The 20,677-nt window shown below is 37.2% G+C and overlaps 1 protein-coding gene across 6 annotated transcripts in view; it reads right to left on the bottom strand.

Moving 5' to 3' along the window:
* Positions 1-20,677, bottom strand: part of FCHSD2 (FCH and double SH3 domains 2) — a 314,626-nt gene that overhangs the window by 129,845 nt on the left and 164,104 nt on the right. For all 6 annotated transcript variants that reach the window (XM_054440857.2, XM_054440858.2, XM_063672056.1 and 3 more), the window contains 3 exons: positions 20,382-20,515; positions 16,310-16,364; positions 15,336-15,464 (listed from right to left, as the gene is read on the bottom strand). In XM_054440857.2, coding sequence (XP_054296832.1) covers positions 15,336-15,464; positions 16,310-16,364; positions 20,382-20,515 — 318 coding nt within the window. The remainder of the gene's footprint in view (positions 1-15,335; positions 15,465-16,309; positions 16,365-20,381; positions 20,516-20,677) is intronic.

Consider the following 20,677-nt stretch of genomic DNA (forward strand, 5'->3'; position numbering starts at 1 on the left):
AGGCTATTTTTCAGATGTGCTATCTTACCTGTAGTTATGTCTTGATGTCTCACTGAAAGATAATCCATGAGGACTAACCAGGGCTGGGATTCCAATACATAGGATCCAATACATAGGATTCCAAAACTGTGGCACACGTATCTTAATGGAGAGCCCTGAAGAGGAACTCTTCTTGCCAAATAATACATATTTCCAATTATGCTGACAGATGATAAATTACAATATCCATAAATGGAGGGTTATTCTGATTTCCAGAATGATAGTGCTGGTATGGAATTTCAGAAGCCCTGCAAACTTTCTCTGTTCTTGGCAGGGTTAAAGGCTATAAACTATATACCCCATGAGCATAAGGTCTGCTTACAGAAGTCAGGATGCTCTGACCAGTCATCCTCACTCCAGAGACCAGCAGTGCTTCTGTGTACCCAAGGTTCATCCTTTGACCAACATTTCTCCTTGGTGCTTTAATGGTTTTATTATAGTAATGTTAAAAGATATTTCTATAAATTGGTAAACAAAACAAAAACAAAACCCAGTTATCCTTCCCTTCAAAACTGATAGGTAATAATATTAAGGCTTTGTCCAGTGATTCATCTTATATGAAAAACATGGTTTTAATGATATACACACATATATACATATGCTACTACCTTTCATATAGATTTTCTTTGAAATCAATTTAAAATAGTATACCTGGGGTATCACTTAGGTGGCTGGTCTTCTCAGACTCCAGATGTCTCCTCCTCATTGTCAGCACTAAGTTAATACTTGAACTGTCCAGCGTAGCATGTCAAAATCAGTGTTAACAGTCTACCTACTCCCTTCAAAAACCTTATGAGAGAAGGAGCTGCATTCCAATGTTTATTATCTTCACCTACAGACTTTCTCCCTCTTGGATCATGTTAGAATGGTTTCATTTAATTTAATTTGGCTTTGAGTTATTTATATTAGGAATAAAAATCGGATTAGAACTGTGCAGAAAAGCTAGTTGGCATTTAGGTTTTGCCACCTCAGTTAATTTTTTAGAGTATGTGTCTGAGAAAGAAAGAGAAGAACACTGAGAGAGACAGAGACAAAAAGATCAATCTTTGTCTTAATTTTTTGAGGGTAGAGAGTATTTGTCCCATTTCCTTACTTCTTTCTGTGCCTTGTACAAAGTGGAACTTTAGGCAAAATTATCCTCCTTTAAGACACCACAGAATACAAGAAGCATCGAAGATATAAAAAACATTAAAAGATTAGAAAAAAGCCCAGATGTTAGAATCAATGAAATATGGTATGTTTTGACTAGTTAATTTAATAAGAAAACAAATAAAATGGCTTAACATGCAATTAAGTCAGAAATTATAAAGCTGTGTCTGAAAATAGAGTTCAGCAAACTCCACACTATGTTATTTGTGATAAAGAAGCAAAATTCTTAGGCTTAAGTGATTTATTGGATGAAGTTTAAACACACACATTGGTTATGCTAGGTAAAACATGACCAAATGCACATAAGTGAGACCTGACCCTCATTATTACAGGAATAGGGGACTAGGCTCAGAAAAAGACTTGTCTGTGGCCAGGGACTATTTTAATCTGTGACTATGCACCTCAGTGATAGAATATAATCTCTATTGTATTTTGTGACATGATTACATCAGCCTGAGAACCACAATCAACAGTCATCAGAATACCAGTAAAATGAACCCAACTTGCCGTTTCAAAATGGTTTGAAAAAGAAAACTAGAGGGAGGTACTTGATAAATGACTGATAAACCAAGAAAACTCACTAAAGCCACAAATGGCTAAGAATGTTGAACAGATAATACATATACCACTTCCTTTCTCAACCCCAAAATTAATGCTAACAGTGCTCACAACCTCAAGTTTTTAACCAACAATAAATATTACAGAATCTAAGAAGACAACCAAAACCTAACAGTCTACAATCCAGTGAGTAAAAATACTTACAATTCTAATGTATGCAAATTGTCTTTTATCTAAAAGCCCTACAATAAAATGTAATGGAAAAATATCATGTGTTATAGAAAACTGCATTTAAAACTAAGATAACAAATAATCAAGTGTTCACATTTTAACCTGGTTGGTTTTAAAAAATCAAAGCTACTTTAATGGCATTTTAGAATTCTTTCCTCAAGGTCAAATTTTTTTCAACCTCACTTAAAAACTATTGCTAGCACTCTCATGGCTCTCTCCAAGATTAATGGAGCCACTGGTTTCTTCTGTGCATTACTTTCACTCCCCTTCTCATAAAAGTCCATCCCTGTGAAATGCCACTGTCTGCTGCCACAGGCTGCCGACATCCCACTCACATACAAAGCCTGGTGAGATGCGAATTCCTCTGTGAAGAAAAGACTTCCATGAAGAAAGGCCGCTGAACCTTTCCTTTCTCACTCATTTAACACCAATCTTGGGGCTAGGTATACAAAATGGGACAAAACATACCCCTAACCCCCACTGCCCTCATATTTGCCTTTGGAACCCAACCACAACATTGTGAGAAAGTCCAGGCAATACCAAGAAGCCAAGTGCAGAAGCACCAGCTGACAGCCTCGGCAAGGTCTGAGTCAATAGGCAGCATCAATGAGAAACGTTGAGATAGCAAGCCCTCAGAATTCAACCTTCACATTTGAGTTTCTCTAGCTGATGTGAGTGGTATGGAGATAAGTTATCCCTACTGACCCCCCTGCCCAAAGTATAGACTTGAAGGCAAACTAAATGCTGTTGTTTTAAGCCACTAAGCCTTACAGTCATTTGTCATGCAGAGTAACACTATAAGTAACTAGAACAGGTCCAAATATAAAAATCAATCATATGTTTATATATTAATAAAAAGAACTGAAAGGTAAAATTAAAACCTAAAAGTTACAGTAACATTGAGAAATATGAAATGCTTAGGAATAAATTTAACAAAATACGTGAAGACTGCTGAAGTAGACAGAACTATAAAATGATCCCAATGACCCTTGCCCTTGTATAATCCCCTTTCCTTTGAGTGTCAGTAGAACATAATCACTCTTGTGATTATGCTACGTTAAATGGCAAAAGGGAGATTATCTGCGATTACCTAATCACATGAATCTTTAAAAGCAGAGTTTTCTGTAGCTAGTAGCAAAAAAGTCAGAAATTCAAAACATGAACAGGACTGGACACACTACTGCTCGCTTGGTAATGGAGAATTATGTACAAAGGACCTGAGAGCACCTCTAGGAGCTGAGAATGACCCCAGCCTACAGCCAAAAGAAAACAGAGTTAAGTCCTACAACCAGAAGGAACTGGGTTTTGCCAACAACCTGAATGACCCTGGAAGGAGATTCTTCCCCAGAATCTCCAGATAAGAATGCAGTCAAGGTGACATTTGGATTTTGGCCTTGTGAAACCCTAAGCAGAGAACCTGGCTAAGCCTACTTGGACTTCTGACCTACAGAACTGTGAGATAATAAATGGAGGCAGTTTAAAACCTCTAAGTTTGTGATTTGTTACATAGCAATGGAAATCAAATATAACTGCAAAGGAACAAGAGAGAAAGTTTGGGAGGATGGAAATATTCTAGATATTGATTGCGATTATGATAGTGACAACATGGTTATACACATTTGTCAAAACTCAACCAACCCTATTTTAAAATAGATGCATCTTATTGTATATTAATTGTACCTCAATAAAATTGATTTAAAAAGAGTTAATCTCTTTAAAATTTTCTTATGCCTCTTGTCACCCTATACAATACTCTCGTTAATAGTTTTATGTATTCTCTGCTTCAGTACCCCTCATCTATTGTTGATTCTCCAGCCCAAGACATTAAATTAAACTCTGAAATGAGAATATTCAATTACCTGTTAGACCTGTCCACTGAAGGATGTGAACTGATTACCATTTTTTGATTTACATTTTTATGAGATTACCTCAAAAAAGTCTAAAATTAAGATCATCTAGGTAAAGCTTAGACCTCTATAAGAAATTTGGTAGTTGGAAAATCCTGTCTTAGAACATTTGTTTCCAAACTATATTTCAAGGTGCCCTAGTATTCAGCCTGATGCCTTAGGAACCATGGGAAAGTAGAGGATCTCACAGGCAGGTATAGAGAGTGGGGAAACACACAAAGAGGAAACAGGCTCACAAGCTTTAACCAAATAACTTCCCTTTTATCTGCTTTATATATAAAGATTCCATGTAGAAGTTTGTTTTAAAAAGTTGTTCAACTGCTAAAAATATTTCAAAATAATTACTTTAGAAGTTTGGTAAAGACTTACAAGAAGCATCCTAATTTTATCTTTTTGAGTCACAGGGAACCAATCATAATATAACCAATGTAGCAGGGAAAGAATCTATTACCCCATATTCCATAAGCCCTTTGTGGGCGGCACCAGAGAATAACCTTGTTTCTGGCTCAATGACAGTATGGATCACATCCAATTCATCTCTGTATCACCAAGTGCCTATCACCTAGTACAAACTCAAATGCTTCCCGAGCTTAAAATGATATGCAAACGATGCTGAAAGGTACAATAAAAGGATTGTAAGCTGGCACTCTTTTGTACAGCTTCTAATGCATACCACTTCTAGGTATATTCCCTTAAGAATCTCTAGCACAAGTGAGCCAGGGAGCATGTACAAGACTGTTGATAACAGCACTGTTTGTAACAGTAAAACAATAAACAACTAAAATTTCCGTTAAGAAAATGGGTAAGTTATGGCCGGGCGCAGCGGCTCACGCCTGTAATCCCAGCACTTTGGGAGGCGCCAAGGCAGGCGGATCACCTGAGCTCAGGAGTTTGAGACCAGCCTGATCAACATGGAGAAACCCCGTCTCTACCAAAAATACAAAATTAGCTGGGTGTGGTGGCATGTGCCCGTAATCCCAGCTACTCAGGAGGCTGAGGCAGGAGAATCACTTGAACCCAGGAGGCAGAGGTTGAGGTGAGACGAGATCGTGCCATTGCACTCCAGCCTGGGTAACAAGAGCAAAGCTCCATCTCAAAAAAAAAAAAAGAAAAGAAAAGAAAATGGGTGAGTTATTTATGATATATATACACAATGAAATACTATATAGCAAAGATAACAAAAGAAAGTTAAAAATTCATACAAATGAATCTCAACAAATATAATGTTAAGTGGGAAAAATGCAAGTTGCATAATATCATAGGGCATGATACCATCTAAGACAACACTATCTATTGTCAGAGTGGTAGTTACAATGTGTTGAACATAAGGGAGATGTTTTGGGAGGGGTCACCTGGGAAGTTTCCACTGTACTGTGCGTGTTTCATTTTTGAAGCTTGGTGGTTGGGTAAATGGGTACTCATTTTACTATCTTCAGCATATTTATATAGTTAGAACATTCATAACACAGTTTTTAAAGTTCTATACCAAGGGTGGGCAAACTAAGGCCTGTAGGCCAAATCCAGCCCATCATCCAGTTTTGTAAGTAAAGTTTTACTGGAACATAGCCACATTCATGGCTGCACTGCAACAGCTGAACTGAGTAACCACAACACAGAAGCCTAAAATATTTATTGTCTGTCCCTTTACAGGAAATGTTTGCCAACCTCTGTTCTTTAACAAGATATAAGTAAAGACCTAGAGTGCAAATTAAGGAACAATTAATTGTGAAATAATCAAATATAACCAAGGACATGGTTACTGGGAAAAATGACCAGCAGAGTTGATAACAGACAGATAAGGGCGGGGGGTGGGATGGAAGAAAACAAATGTTTTGGTCCATTTTCTGTTGCTATAACAGAATACCACAGACTGGGTAATCATAAACAACAGACGTTTATTTGGTTCATGGTTCTCGGGACTGGGAAGTCCAGGTGTAGGGGCCTGTATCTGGCAAGGGCCTTCACGCTGTATCATCCCATGGTAGAAAGCAGAAGAGCAAGAGAACACAAGAGGGAAAGTGGAAAGGGGCCGAACTTTTCCTTTTATCAGGAAACCACTCCTGTAATAAATAACTCACTCTCACAACAATGGCAATAATCCATTCACAAGGACTCTGCCCTCATGACCTAATGACCTTTTAAAAGTCCCACTTCTCAGTATTATTGCATTGGGAATTAGGTTTCCAACACATGAACTTTAGAGGACACATTCAAACCATAACAAGTAAAAACAAAATAAGCTTTAGAGCACTGCTGTTCAATAGAATCTTCTAAGATGGCAAAAATGTTCTATATCTGCACTGTCCAACATGGTAGACACTAGCCACATGTGGCCTTTAAGCATTTGAAATATGGCTACTGGGACTGAGAAACAGAATTTTAAAATGCATTTATTTTTAGTTACTTTAAGTATTCACATGTACCAATGGTAAAGGCACAAATATGAATAATTAAAGGGCAGGCTGCAGACAGATTTGAGAATCATAAGGTATTTATGGGAACTGAGTCAAATGATTACTCTCTCCAAGAAAGAGGGCATTAAAAAAAAAAGGATATAAAGCAAGAGAAGCAGAGATTTAACAGAATTAAAGCAGAATTAAGCAGAATTTAATAGAATTGAAGACTTCCATGCTAATTTATTAAGTGAACAGACATTAGGTGAATCAGAGGTACAAGAGCTAGAGATGACAGAGAGACCAGAAGAGCCACAACTCAAAATAAAAAAGATGAGTTATATAAGCCTACATATGAATGAGGAAGATTTTTGGAATTAATGTTTAGCCAGAAAAGCTGAAAAAGAACTTGGCTTTCTGTTCCTGGCTTATTTCACTTAACATAATGTCCTCTAGGGTCATCCATGTTATTGCAAACGACAGGATTTCAATCTTTTTTATGGCTGAATAATATTTCATTGTGTATATATACTACATTTTCTTTATCCATTTATCCACTGATGGACATTTAGGTTGATTCCACATCTTAGCTATTGTGAATAGTGCTATAAGACATCTCTTCAACATACTCACTTCCATTCATTTGGATATATATCCAGCAGTAGAGAGTAGAATGGTGGTTACCAGAGGTTGGGAAGGATAGGAAGGTGGGGCCAATGAGAGGTTGGTTAATGGGTACCAAATTACAGTCAGATAGAAGGAATACATTCTACTGTTTAATAGCACAGCAGGGTGACTATAGTTAATAATAATTTATGGTATATTCTAAAATAGGTAGGAGAGAAGATTTGGAAATGTTCTCAACACTCCATGATATATAATAAATATTTGAGGTGATGGATATCTCAATTACCCCCATTTGATCCTCACACATTGTACACATGTATCAAAATATCACACATACACTATAAATATATAGTTATTATGTATCAATTTTAGAAAGGGTTTGTATATTAATGTTTTTCTCTTCATTTGATCAAAAAAAGTCTGCAAAAGATAAGTCAAATTATATTTTCTAGATTTCTGCCATACAGAAAGATGTTTATCTTTTATTACTTCACCAAATTATCAACTAGTCAATGTATGTTTGGCTTCCACTGAAGAAATATTTGTCTAGAAATAAATCCTATTAAGAATTACTAAGCTTTTAAAAAATCTTTCATTAAATTGATGTTTGTTCTCTTTTCTACTATGACACACTGTATCTCATTCTTCCTCATCCAAACCACAAAGAAAATATTTCACAAGCTTCTAAAAAATGTTAGTTCATATATTGCACAAGAACATGCTATGAAAAAGGAACATGTGAGGAACAAATTATCTCATCACAAACCAGCTGAGCTGATTTCTATAGATTTGATGAAATCAGTTATCTGATTTCCAGGGTCTAGCAATAGTTTTTTGTTTGTTTTAGTTTAGAGTTTAAAGAAATCTGCCTAATAAAATACAGAGAAAGATATATTCAGTATCTGCTCTAATCACTACTGGCATAAGAAATAAATAGTATTTCTTAGGGAACCTGTCCAAATACTTGTATTTAGATATCAACATGAATTTATTCTTTTTATTTCCTTAAGAGATAAGGTCTCACTTTGTCACCCAGGCTGGAGTGCTGTGGCAGGATCACAGCTCACTGTAGCCTTCAACTCCTGGGCTCAAGTTATCTTCCCACTTCAGCCTCCTGAGCAGCTGGGACTACAAGCACGTGCTAATTTTTAAATTTTTTTTGTAGAGACAAAGTCTCACTATGCTGCCCAGGCTGGTCTCAAACTCTTGGACTCAAGTGATCCTCCCACCTCAGCCTTCCAAAGTGCTGGGATGACAGGTGTAAGCCACTGTGCCTGGCCTGATCTTATTCTTCAGAATAATTAGGCTAGGGGAAAACTTAATTAGGCTAGGGGAAAAGAAAACTGGAGGAATCACATTACCTGACTTCAAATTATATTACAGAGCTATAGTAACCAAAACAGTATGGTACTGGCATAAAAACAGACTCACAGACCAATGGAACAGAAGACAGAACCCAGAATCAAATCCACACATCTACAGTGAACTCATTTTCAACAATGGTGCCAAGAACATACACTGGGGGAAAAGTGCTGGGAAAACTGGATATCCATATGCAGAAGAATGAAACTAGACCCCTATCTCTCACCATATACAAAAATCAAATCAGAATGAATTAAAGACTTAAATGTAAGACCTCAAACTATGAAACTTTTTTTTTTTTTTTGAGACCGAGTCTTGCTCTGTTGCCCAGGCTGGAGTGCAGTGGCATGATCTCGGCACACTGCAACCTCCACTTCCCGGTTCAAGCGATTCTCCTGCCTCAGCCTCCTGAGTAGCTGGGACTACAGGTGCCCACCACCACACCTGGCTAATTTTTGTATTTTTAGTAGAGACAGGGTTTCACCATATTGGCCAGGTGGTCTTGAACTCCTGACCTTGTGATCCGCCTGCCTCAGCCTCCCAAAGTGCTGGGATTACAGGCGTGAGCCACCACACCCAGCCCGAAACTATTAAATTAAAGCATTGGGGGAAATTCTCTCAGACACTGGACTGGGCAAAGATTTCTTGAGTAATACCCTGTAAGCACAGGCAATCAAAGCAAAAAGGGACAAATGGGATCACATCAAGTTAAAAAACTTCTGCACAGCAAAGCAAACAATCAACAAAGTGAAGAGACAGCCCATGGAATGGTAAAAAATATTTGTAAACTATCCAGCTGACAAGGGATTAATAACCAGAATATATAAGGAGCTCAAACAACTCTATAGGAAAAAAAAAATCTAATAATCTGATTTTTAAAATGAGCAAAAGCATCATCACTGGCCATCAGACAAATGCAAATCAAAACTACAATGAGATACCATCTCACACCAGTTAGAATGGCAATCACTAAAAAGTCAGGAAACAACAGGTGCTGGAGAGGATGTGGAGAAATAGGAACACTTTTACACTGTTGGTGGGACTGTAAACGAGTTCAACCATTGTGGAAGACAGCGTGGTGATTCCTCAAGGATTTAGAACTAGAAATACCATTTGACCCAGCCATCCCATTACTGGGTATATACCCAAAGCATTATAAATCATGCTGCTCTAAAGACACAAGCACACATATGTTTACTGTGGCACTATTCAAAATAGCAAAGACTTGGAACCAACCCAAATGCCCATCAATGATAGACTGGATTAAGAAAATGTGGCACATATACACCATGGAATACTATGCAGCCATAAAAAAGGATGAGTTCATGTCCTTTGTAGGGACATGGATGAAGCTGGAAACCACCATTCTGAGCAAACTATTGCAAGGACAGAAAACCAAACACCGCATGTTCTCACTCATAGGTGGGAATTGAACAATGAGAACACTTGGACACAGTGTGGGGAACACCACACACTGGGGCCTGTCATGGGGTGGGGGGAGGGGGGAGGGATCGCGTTAGGAGATATACCTAATGTAAATGACGAGTTAACGGGTGCAGCACACCACATGGCACATGTATACATATGTAACAAACCTGCACATTGTGCACATGTACCCCAGAACTTAAAGTATAATAAAAAAAGAAAAATAAATAAATAAAAATAAAAAATAAAAATGAGCAAAAGATCTGAATAGACATTTCTCAAAAAAAGTCATATAAATGGCAAGCAGGCATATAAAAAGGTGCTCATCATTGATCATCAGAGAAATGCAAATCAAAACTACAATTAGATAGCATGTCATCCCAGGTCAAATGACTTTTATCCAAAAGACAGGTGATATGTTTGGCTCTGTGTCCCCACTCAAATCTCATCTCAAATTGTAATCCCCATATATCGGGGGAGGGTCCTGGTGGGAGGTGACTGGATTATAGAAGCGATTTCGCTGATGCTGTTCTCATGATTGGGACTGAGTTCTCACGATATCTGATGGTTTAAAAGTGGCATTTCCCCCTTTGCTTTCTCTCTCCTACCCCCATGTGAAGAAGGTACTTGATTCTCCTTCGCCTTCTACCATGATTGTAAGTTTCCTGAGGCCTCCCCAGCCATGCGGAACTGAGTCAATTAAATCTTTCTTCTTCATAAATTACCCAGTCTCAGGTAGTTCTTTCCTTTTTTTTTTTTTTTTTTTTTTGAGATGAAGTCTCACTCTGTCACCCAGGCTGGAGTGCAGTGGTGCGATCTCAGCTCACTGCAACCTCCACCTCTCAGGTTCAAGCGATTCTCGTGCCTCAGCCCCCCTGAGTAGCTGGGACTACAAGTGCACGCCTCCACACCCAGCTAATTTTTTGTATTTTTAGTAGAGACGGAGTTTCACCATGTTGGCAGGCTGGTCTCAAACTCCTGACCTCAGGTGATCTGCTCACCTCGGCCTCCCAAGGTGCTGGGATTATGGGTGTAAGTCACCACACCCGGCCGCAGGTAGTTCTTTAAAGCAGTGTGAAAACGAACTAATACAACAGGCAATAAAAAATGCTGGTAAGGATGTGGAGAAAACAGAACCCTCATACATTAAAACTACTATGAAAAAATTAAAAGTCCAATAAAAGAAATAAACTGTAAAGTTGAAGAAGTCTCCCAAAAAGTAGAACATAATGACAAAGATGGAAAATAAGAAAGAAATGAAATTTAAAGAAGCAGGCTAGGAGATATCATATCTTAATAATGGGAAGTTCCAGAAAGAGAAAACAAAAGGGAAGAATTAATCCAAGAAATCAAAGGGTACACTGAGAATATTCCATAAACTTCTAAAAAAAGAAAAAACAAACAATTAGACCAGATACAAATAATCAAGAACTAGGATGGCTTTGGATTCTCAATACTTACACAGTAAACAAGAAAACAATGAGGTATGGACTCCAATATTTGAATGAAAGAGTTTTCAACCTTTAATTCTATATCCAAGTACAAGCACAGAATATGCCATTTTCATAAACATAGTATCTCAAAAAACTTACTTCCCATGCCCACTTTCGCAAGAAGGTACTGGAGGATGTGCTCTACCAAAGGACAGTATAAATCAAGAAAAAAAAAGACATATCATAAAGAAAACTGGAGATCTAACACAACAAAGACATATAGGAAGATCTCAGGATAAATACTTGCATCTGACACAGAGGGCAACTAGTCCAGATTAGAAGAATGTAACTCAAAAGACAGTCATAATGAGGGTTGTTATCACCAAGATAACTGCTAATGTAAGAACAGAATGTCCAGGAAATACGAAGAGAACATAAAATAATTGTTTTGTTCCCTAAGAAGGCAGGAGGAGATGAGATATAATCCAAAGCTGAGGTGAAAAGATCACCTTTAGACAGGAACAACTGCTACTGAGACTCTGGAAGAGTCTTCAACACAGATGAAGTGGACAATATTGAAGCTGTCTTCCAACGGTTCCTATTGTCTCTGTAAATTAGGAAGAAAACCCACTTGCTAAGCATAAAAGAGAAGGGGTAAGTTGGGGATTTGAAGAGGGGGGAAAAGTTGAAATAACTGTTAAAAACAGTAGGAAAAGTTAACTAGGGAAAGACAGTAGGCTATCTAAGCAGTATTGAAACTGCTGCACTGGTTCCTCTATTAATTTATGATCATGAATCTGCTCCGTCGAAACTTTTCTTCAGCAGTACTTGGCTGCTTAGATACAGATTATCCAGTTATGGGGGCTCATCAGAGTTACGATTTCATTTTATTTGAAGAAGGGCAAAGATAATATAAGTTAGAGTATTATTTAAATAATGAGCTATGAACTTTAACAAGGATAACAAAGAAAACGAGAAAGGATAACATATATTAAATGGTTAGGATAATGCCAAAGCAATATTAAGCAATAAAAAAGATAGCTATTATTATTACTAACCACAGTCCTCCAGCAGTAAGTGATTTCCATCACTCTAATTTGCAATCATGTATATATGTATGTATATATATATCTCACTCTCTTCTACCATATTGAGCTCTTTGAGGATGAGTAGTATGAGTAAGACATACTGAGTTAGTCAAAAGCCTAACTCAGTAGTTAGCATGCTGTAAGAGGCTCTTAAATGTGTATGATTAAACCAACAAATCAAATACCCTGAATCAAAGCCTAACTCAGTAGTTAGCATGCTGTAAGGGGCTCTTAAATGTGTATGATTAAACCAACAAATCAAATACCCTGCTTTTAAGCTACCCATATAGGGCATTATCACCTTAACATTAATTCAGAAAAATAGATATCTCCTTAACATTAATTCAGAAAAACAGATATTTTCAAGAAAGGCATCTAAGGGCCACTGACAATTCAATGGTGGAAATTTACTAAGTAGCTAACAGCATGATTGATAGGAGTTTTCCTGTACTGCAGACTATAGAATTAGCATGAGGAAGAAAATGAGTTAATGCACAGTACATGAAAACTGAAAGTATGTTTTCTCACTTTTAAGGGGCAGGAGGGACCAACCCCTGCCTCTATTTTTAATCAGTTTAGTACCCCACAATGTTTCATTAAATGAATACTCCAAAGCATAACCTACCCAATGCTGATCAAATATATGCATAAAGACTTCAAAGTAAGTTCAAGAACATATACTAATCTGTGAGCTGGCCAGGCCCTTTAACTTCCTCTTTGCTTTAGGCAGACAGCAGATCCCCCAAATAAGAATGTACCTTGCCTGGTTTATTGAAGGCCATTTTTTCAGCTGTAGATCCAATTGAAAAAAAATAGGATTTTATTTTTGCTGTTGCTTAAGTTAATATAGTGTTCATTTAAAAATATTCATAGGGAAAAATATACAGCTTTGATATAATAGTAGACATATATAGGATATAGTGAATTACAACCTTAAGTGCAAGCTGTGCTAAAAATCATTTTTAGTAAATGTGTTCTTTGAAACTGTTGGTCCTTGTAAGTCTGAAGCACTATGTAATACCTAATATGATACTAAAACCAGTCAGGCCTAGTAGCTCACCCCTATAATCCCAGCATTTTGGGAGGCTGAGGTGGGAGGATCTCTTAAGCCCAGGAGTTGAAGACTAGCCTGGGCAACAAAGTGAGACCCCGCCTCTACAAAAATAAAAATTAAAAAATTAGCTGGATATGGTGGCAGGCACCTGTGGTCCTAGCTACATGGGAGGCTGAGGCAAGAGGATCCCTTGAGACCAGGAGGTTCAGGTTGCAGTGAGCCATGTTCAAGCCACTGCACTCCAGCCTGTTATGACAGAGCAAGATCCTGTCTCAAAAAATATGTATACTAAAACACCTAAACCTCTAGGTCTAATACTTTATGGAAAATATATGCAGAGTTTTCATCTGAGATGACAAAACAGTTCCTTGTCTCTATATTTTCTAACCTGTATTCTAATAAGCAGAAGTCACAACAAAAGCTAGGAAAAGGGGATTTCAGGCAGTGAACAAAAGGGAAAGAAAAAACGTTTTGCAATAGAATACTCCTTAGTCCAGTTTGACTGCCTTCAACACTCTTGTTTTTGCCTGAAGGTCCCGAGAACTGTCCCATCTCTACTTTCAAGGAAAGAACTTGCAGTTTCTGGCCAGAGTTTACCTCTTTCCCAGAGCTACTAAAGAAAAAAGAGCACCTGCTCTGGCTGCATCCCCATTCACAATTGCTGATTTGTAAATTAAGCAATTCAACTACAGTAATGTGTGTGTTTGTTAGTCATTAAGAACAATACATTTGAGGGGGATGGGTTGAAAATAAGAAAAAACAAAATGATAAAATGTTTGGGTTTTGGGAAAACAGGAAAGAATGACAGATACAATCCAAAGCAGAGCTTGTCTGCCAGCAACAAGGGAGAAACCTGGCAACAGATTACAAAGGTTTCGTTTTCCTCTACCGTCTTCTCTTTACTTCAGTGAAAGTTAAAGACACATCATAGGTGGTATAAATAGGGAAATGCTAGATCAAGTTTGGGTACACAAACTGTAATCTAATCTATCTGCATTTCAGAGTAATACTCAGAGGACAGACATCTTCATATAGCTACTGAACATATTTTTTGTTTGTCCCATATGCAGCTCAAAATCATCAAATAGTAATGTGCAATTTTACCTATAAATTCAGGATAAATGTAATGAAATTTTTTAAAAATCTAAGTTTTTTTAGAAATAAAAAATAGCCAAGCACAATGGCTCACACCTGTAATCCCAGCATTTTGGGAAGCTTAGGAGGGAGGATCACTTGAAGCCAGGAGTTTGAGGCCAGCCTGGTCAACATAGCAAGACTCTTGTTTCTAAAAATAAAAAAAAGGTGCCAGGCATGGTAGCATGCGCCTGGATCCAGCTACTCAGGAGGATGAGGCGGGAGAATTGCTTGTGCCTAGGAGTTCAAGGCTGCAGTGAGCCGTGTTCATCACTGCACTCTAGCCTGGACAACAGAGCGAGACCTTGTCTCTAAAAAATTAAAATTAAAGAAAGCTTCATAATTATCATTAGACATAGTTGTGGCTAAAATTCTAATTAATGAAAAATTCAGGCTAAGAGATACACTATAAAAATATATTTTTAATAGAAATATTCTTTTGCATAAAACTTTTCTTATAAAAATTTTTCAAAAAATACAGATACAATCTAACAAAAATTATGCTAAAATATCAGTCTTTGTCTGATGATTCAGAAGATACTTGAAGATTCTGCCTAGCTTCAATAATTTATTGAAACCATGACATGAGTCTCATAAAATAGCTCAGAAGTATTTCCCAGTTTGAGTTATTATTTTATTTCTTATATCACTCTTGTATCTTCTACATCAATAACCACTAGATAACAAATGTTTGCCGCACCTAGGGAATAATGTAATCCTTTACTGTGACTTGTCTGTAAACATTTTCTTAACTAAAAATTAATTCCAAATTATCTGAAACAGATGCTATCCAAACAATAACAAGTATATTCCAATGAGATGCAACACAGCCTGGCTACTCTTCTATAGATTCAATCCCACAAACCCAACACCCAACTTGAGTTGTTTTTGTTTTCAATGAAGTAAAATTACCATAGATATGAAAGCTGTATTACCTTCATAATGTTAACTAAATCTGTTTGATAGTAGCGATCCTGATGTGCATTTGCTGCCGCTAGGGTAAGAAGATAATCATTCCTTGCGTGGGTAGCTTTGGAATTACACTCAGATCGCCGGGCTTTTAACTAAAACATAGCAAAACAAAATAATCAGTGCAAACTGATATTGTACTGCAAAACACATAGTAATCCTACTCTTAGTTTACAATTAATGGCTCCCCAACAAGAATAAAGGTAACCACGTGGGGAAAACATTTATACATATATAAAAATTATTCATCACTACTGAGGAATGAAACAGTGACTAGAACTGTTACACAGGGCAGAAGCATTTTCAAATATTTGCTTAACATACTTCTAAAGCTTTGCAGATAACTTGAAAATATTTTGCCCATTTTATTCAAATGACTAAATAAAGGTTCTGAAATAAGTACCTTAACTTCAAAGGTATGGGTAAATCTAGTGGAGTTAGAAAACAGTTTTTTAAAAATCAGCACTCCTAATGTGCCAGATGAACTGCATGCTAGTTTGAAGCCTGGCAGCCACAGCCAGGTCTCTACGCTTACTTAATCAGGCATTCCACAGTGTGAAGTTTCCAAAGGAAAAACTCACTCACATCTGGCCCAGAATATCACTCAGGGGTCTAAATCTAAATGAAATAGATTTTGTAGAGCTTTCCAAAGCCCCCGGATTAAGTCTCTTGGACTAAGAGCTAAAGACAACAGGATACCTAAGCAGGTAAGGTCCAGAAACTTATCCCTAATGCAGTCTTGAGAAGCAAGTGTGTCCAAGGTGTTGACAGCTGGGTGCAAAACCCGGATGAACTGGGAGGGAAAGTTCCTCCCTGAGTCAGTGACTTTAAAATGCTTCTCTAAGGTAGACATAATCCACCTCCACCCTCAAAGATCCAATTCTCTGTTTTACAAGCTAAGAGGTTTCTCAGTTGTGAAATACACTTATTGAAAACTTACCTTTACACTTGCCTTCTGTAAACTGATTCTTGATTGAAAAAGACTAAGTTTAGATCTATAATAAAAATAGAAAAGTATGTTTAATAAAATCATCTAATCATATCACAATAAATTACTAAATATATTATTAAATTTTAAAAATAACCTTTTTTGAAGATACTGCTCTAAAAAAGAATGAAAAAACAGAAAACCAAGAGTAATGATTATTTTCCTTTATTTTACTACAGGAAGAATTTATTATCATAGTAAAACAGGAAATACTGGGATTAATATAAGAAAAATATCCAGAAAGACCAAAAAAAAAAAAAAAACTTGACAAAAAAAAATCAAAATATATTGGTGTCTCCTAATAAACAAGAGCCATCAAACTATAGACTATTCTCAGTACCATACAACTTCATACACTTTAGTTCCTGCAAAGGTTAGAGACACCCAGGGACAATCAACCTATGGAGGCAAGCGTCAGCAAACTTTCAGGGCTGTGTGTGAAGGACTCTAACAAGACCAGGAATGCAATAATGCAATCAATAGGCTCTATGAAGTCCTTACTTCTATTATTTCCCCCATTAAAAATACTTCTTGTTTGGGTACCTGCCTGTGTGCCTCCTCTGCTCTACGGGGGTATTCTGAACTTACTGAGAAAGTCCTAGGACTCTCTGCACTGTATGATGTAATCTTCTCCCACTCTTGTGTTCTTATCTCCCTTGATCCTTTTTCAGTTTGGGAGAGTAACCATAATCTAACAATAGGTAGTACAAACATGTTGATTTTACCCAAACAGCTACAGATAACCATATGGAGAAAGTCAACAGACAAATGCTAGGGAACAAGCAACACTCCCAAGACCAGTGATTTTTTTTTAAAGCTGCAATGTTTGCCTTGACTTCAGTGTCAGGGTGATTTCCATGGGAGAATTCAATACATGTGCTGGCAGCTGTGCCTCATGAAGTAAAGTGGCTGGCCAGTTTGGGACTGGATGATGGAGCAGTTAGTCTTTGCAAAGCCAGTGTGAAGAGGATAGGAAAAGCAGCCTCTTATTTTTCTAACAAGAGAAAACATTCAGGGATGAACACATATGCAGCCCAACTACTTCCCCATTGTTAAAAAAATTGGGTTTAAAAGATTCCTGTTATTTTTTACCTTGTCATAGTCGTATTTCATAATTATTTTATTTATTTATTTATTTATTTATTTATTTATTTATTTTGAGACAGAGTCTCGCTCTGTTGCCCAGGTTGGAGTGCAGTGGCGTGATCTCTGCTTACTGCAACCTCCGCCTCCTACACACAGTGATTATGTCCAAGAATGACAGAGGTTCTTTTTTTCTTTTTTTTTTGAGATGGAGTCTCGCTCTGTCGCCCAGGCTGGACAGAGCAGTGGCGCAATCTCGGCTCACTGCAAGCTCTGCCTCCCGGGTTCACGCCATTCTCCTGCCTCAGCCTCCCAAGTAGCTGGGACTACAGGCACCCACCACCACAACCGGCTAATTTTTTGTATTTTTAGTAGAGACAGGTTTCACCATGTTAGCCAGGATGGTCTCGATCTCCTGACCTTGTAATCCACCCGCCTCGGCCTCCCAAAGTGCTGGGATTACAGGCGTGAGCCACCACGCCCGGCCCCAATTATTTTACTTTTATTAATCATATTCCTGTTCATTTTATCTAGAAAAGTAAAGGCCACAAACTCAAATCTCTGAGAAAGCCTTTTCAGAATAAGACTGTGTTTGGGGATATTCCCAGTTCTACTTTTTTTTACAGTCATTACCCAAATAGGCCGAGTTGCATGTAGATCTTCCAATATAAGGTTTTAAGTTTCTGGCTTCTGCTTTATTTCCTAATCCTAATATACTTCTTGTGCAGTATTAAGGTAGGTATTAGTGATAGATGGAATAAAATAGTACCTGTTCTCAAACATTTCAATCTAGAAAAAATAAGGCAGGATTTTTACACCCAAACACTACACAAATAATGAACTATACCATGTGCTACTCTTTACCACCTACCCTTCAAAATTAATGTTCCTTGGGGTTCCAAACTCAACTTCTCATCTATTCTATATACTATGTAACTACCATCTGATAGGCAACTGACCCTCAAAGCAAGATCTTGAGGCCCAAATTCTCATTTAAGTGCCAGATATTTGACAACATTCCAAACGTATTCACCCCACTGTTTCCCAGGCTCTTCAGAATAAACATATCCAAAATGAAACTCATCATCTCCTTCAAATTGTATCCCTCTTCCTTCTATGGTCTCTCCTAATGTGTGCATCTCCACACAATCTATCAAATCATCTATCAAAACTATAGGTAGTACAGTTTAACTTCCCCTTCCTGATCTTCCTCCTCATCTCTACTTAGAAAATTTATATTCATTCCTCAAGATTCTATCCAAACATCACTTCTTCTATAAAGCTTTCCTTTATCATTAGGCAAAAGTAACCTCTATATTTTCTAGGCTTTCCTAAGAGTGTTTTCACATTACTACTGCAAGTAAGTTATTAGTTAATATTAAGTGACTTTAGGCACTTAATTTCTTTGAGTTTCTAATTCTAGGCCTTAAACTCCTTGAGGGCACAAAGCTTACCTTACTCATCTCTGTACTCACCATGTCCAATATAAAGTATTCAACAAACAGCGAATAAATGAAGATAAAGTGGCATTCCTTACTCTATAGTTGAAAAGTTAATATTAATGTGTCTAGCTTGCTATATCCCCTCTGAATCTGGGTCATGTCAGAAGGCAATTCCTTGTGATCAGCTCTGTGAATTAGACCCTATCAAATCCCCACTTCTCAGAAACGACCCTCCACTGTGCTCGTGTTCATCCTGTGGTCTGTGGCTAAATTAGGCGTTTATACATGCTTTACAAATCTGTCAATTCTCTGTTCTAGGATCTCTGAAAGTTTAAGAAAACAAGTTTCTAAAAATGACTATGAGAGTATATTCCCAATGGACATCTAATCTAAAAACTTCAGGTCTTATTGAGAAGATGGGTTCACTGACTCTATAAAAGTACAGGAAATATTTCTATGTTCAAAGAATAAAACAATAAATACAATAAAACAAATTAGGCAAATATTAAATGTGCTTTCCTGTAACATCAAGTCCTTCATGAATACTCACTTACTAACTCTTGATAAACTGGGGAGCCCCTGAATTTTCACAAGTTGCTTATAAGGTTGCTTACATTTCTTGTGAATAAAAACTGTATTAGAAAGATAGCCCCCTCCTTGCTGGTCTGTTTGTACAGGTGTTCAAAGCCTTTCTGATCTTATGACTAGGAGTTCAGACTCCTAGATTTTGCATCAGTCAGCGCACTGACCCTGAGTCTCCGCTCTCCTTCTCACAGATGTCTTCAGAGTCCAGTTCTATAACATGCTTTTTCTCATCAACTTTTTATCTTTCCTAAAATTGTCATTGCAAAAATATTACATTGCTTGCTTTATATCACCTTCTATTACCAGTTGCCAATTCCCTCTTTTCCTACTTATTCTTAAAATAAAAGGTCTTGTAATTCACATATATTGAATTCATACAATTGCTAAAGCATACATGAAAAATTATGTACATATACACTAGATTTTTGTGTAAAAGAAAAAAACACTGCCTGGGGCAGGGTTTCTACATAGAGGTCAGTGCTTTTGTTCACTTGATGTGTTCATGGACCTTCAGTGGCATTCTGAGGATCACAGGAATTTCCAACTACAACTGATTGAGAATCTAGCATGAGAAAAATGAGGCTCTTAAACCCTGATATCCAGACACCATAGCAGTGACTTCAGGCTTTTGATAAGCTTTCAAGTCTGTAAATACAATGTTCATTTACCTTCTTTTTCAAAATTCAATTTAATGTGAAAAACTGACTAATCTAATATTCCCATTTTGCTATATTAATTCAGATAAAAGTCAGTCAATTAAAAAAATGTGACCTAAAGTATATAACATATGTAGGTCAAACGAAACCACCACTACCTGAGAATGGGTCCATGCTCACTACTAATAGAGAACAAACTATTAGCAACAATAACATTTATTTGCATAATAATTTTCTCAGAAATGTTAAAACACATACTTTGCCTCGATGTCAGCTTTCTCTCGTACTGCATGAGCCATCTGTTCAGTCTCAAAGTATTTCTTTTTGCCTTTAGCTAAATCTTTCACTGTCTCTTGTAATTCAGTTTGGATCTTTGTCAATTGGTCCACACACTGTAAAATACAAAAGTACAATCATTATGATTTTAGTTTTCAGGCTTACAGAAAATGACTTCGTCCTAAGGACTATACACTGTGCCTTCAGGATGGAAACCCAGGGGAAAAGTCAGTACTTTCAGTGTCCTTCAAACTGCAAATTAAAATCCTGGTATTTCC

This window comes from Pongo pygmaeus, chromosome 9 (genome assembly GCF_028885625.2).
Source record: "Pongo pygmaeus isolate AG05252 chromosome 9, NHGRI_mPonPyg2-v2.0_pri, whole genome shotgun sequence".
NCBI lineage: Eukaryota > Metazoa > Chordata > Mammalia > Primates > Hominidae > Pongo > Pongo pygmaeus.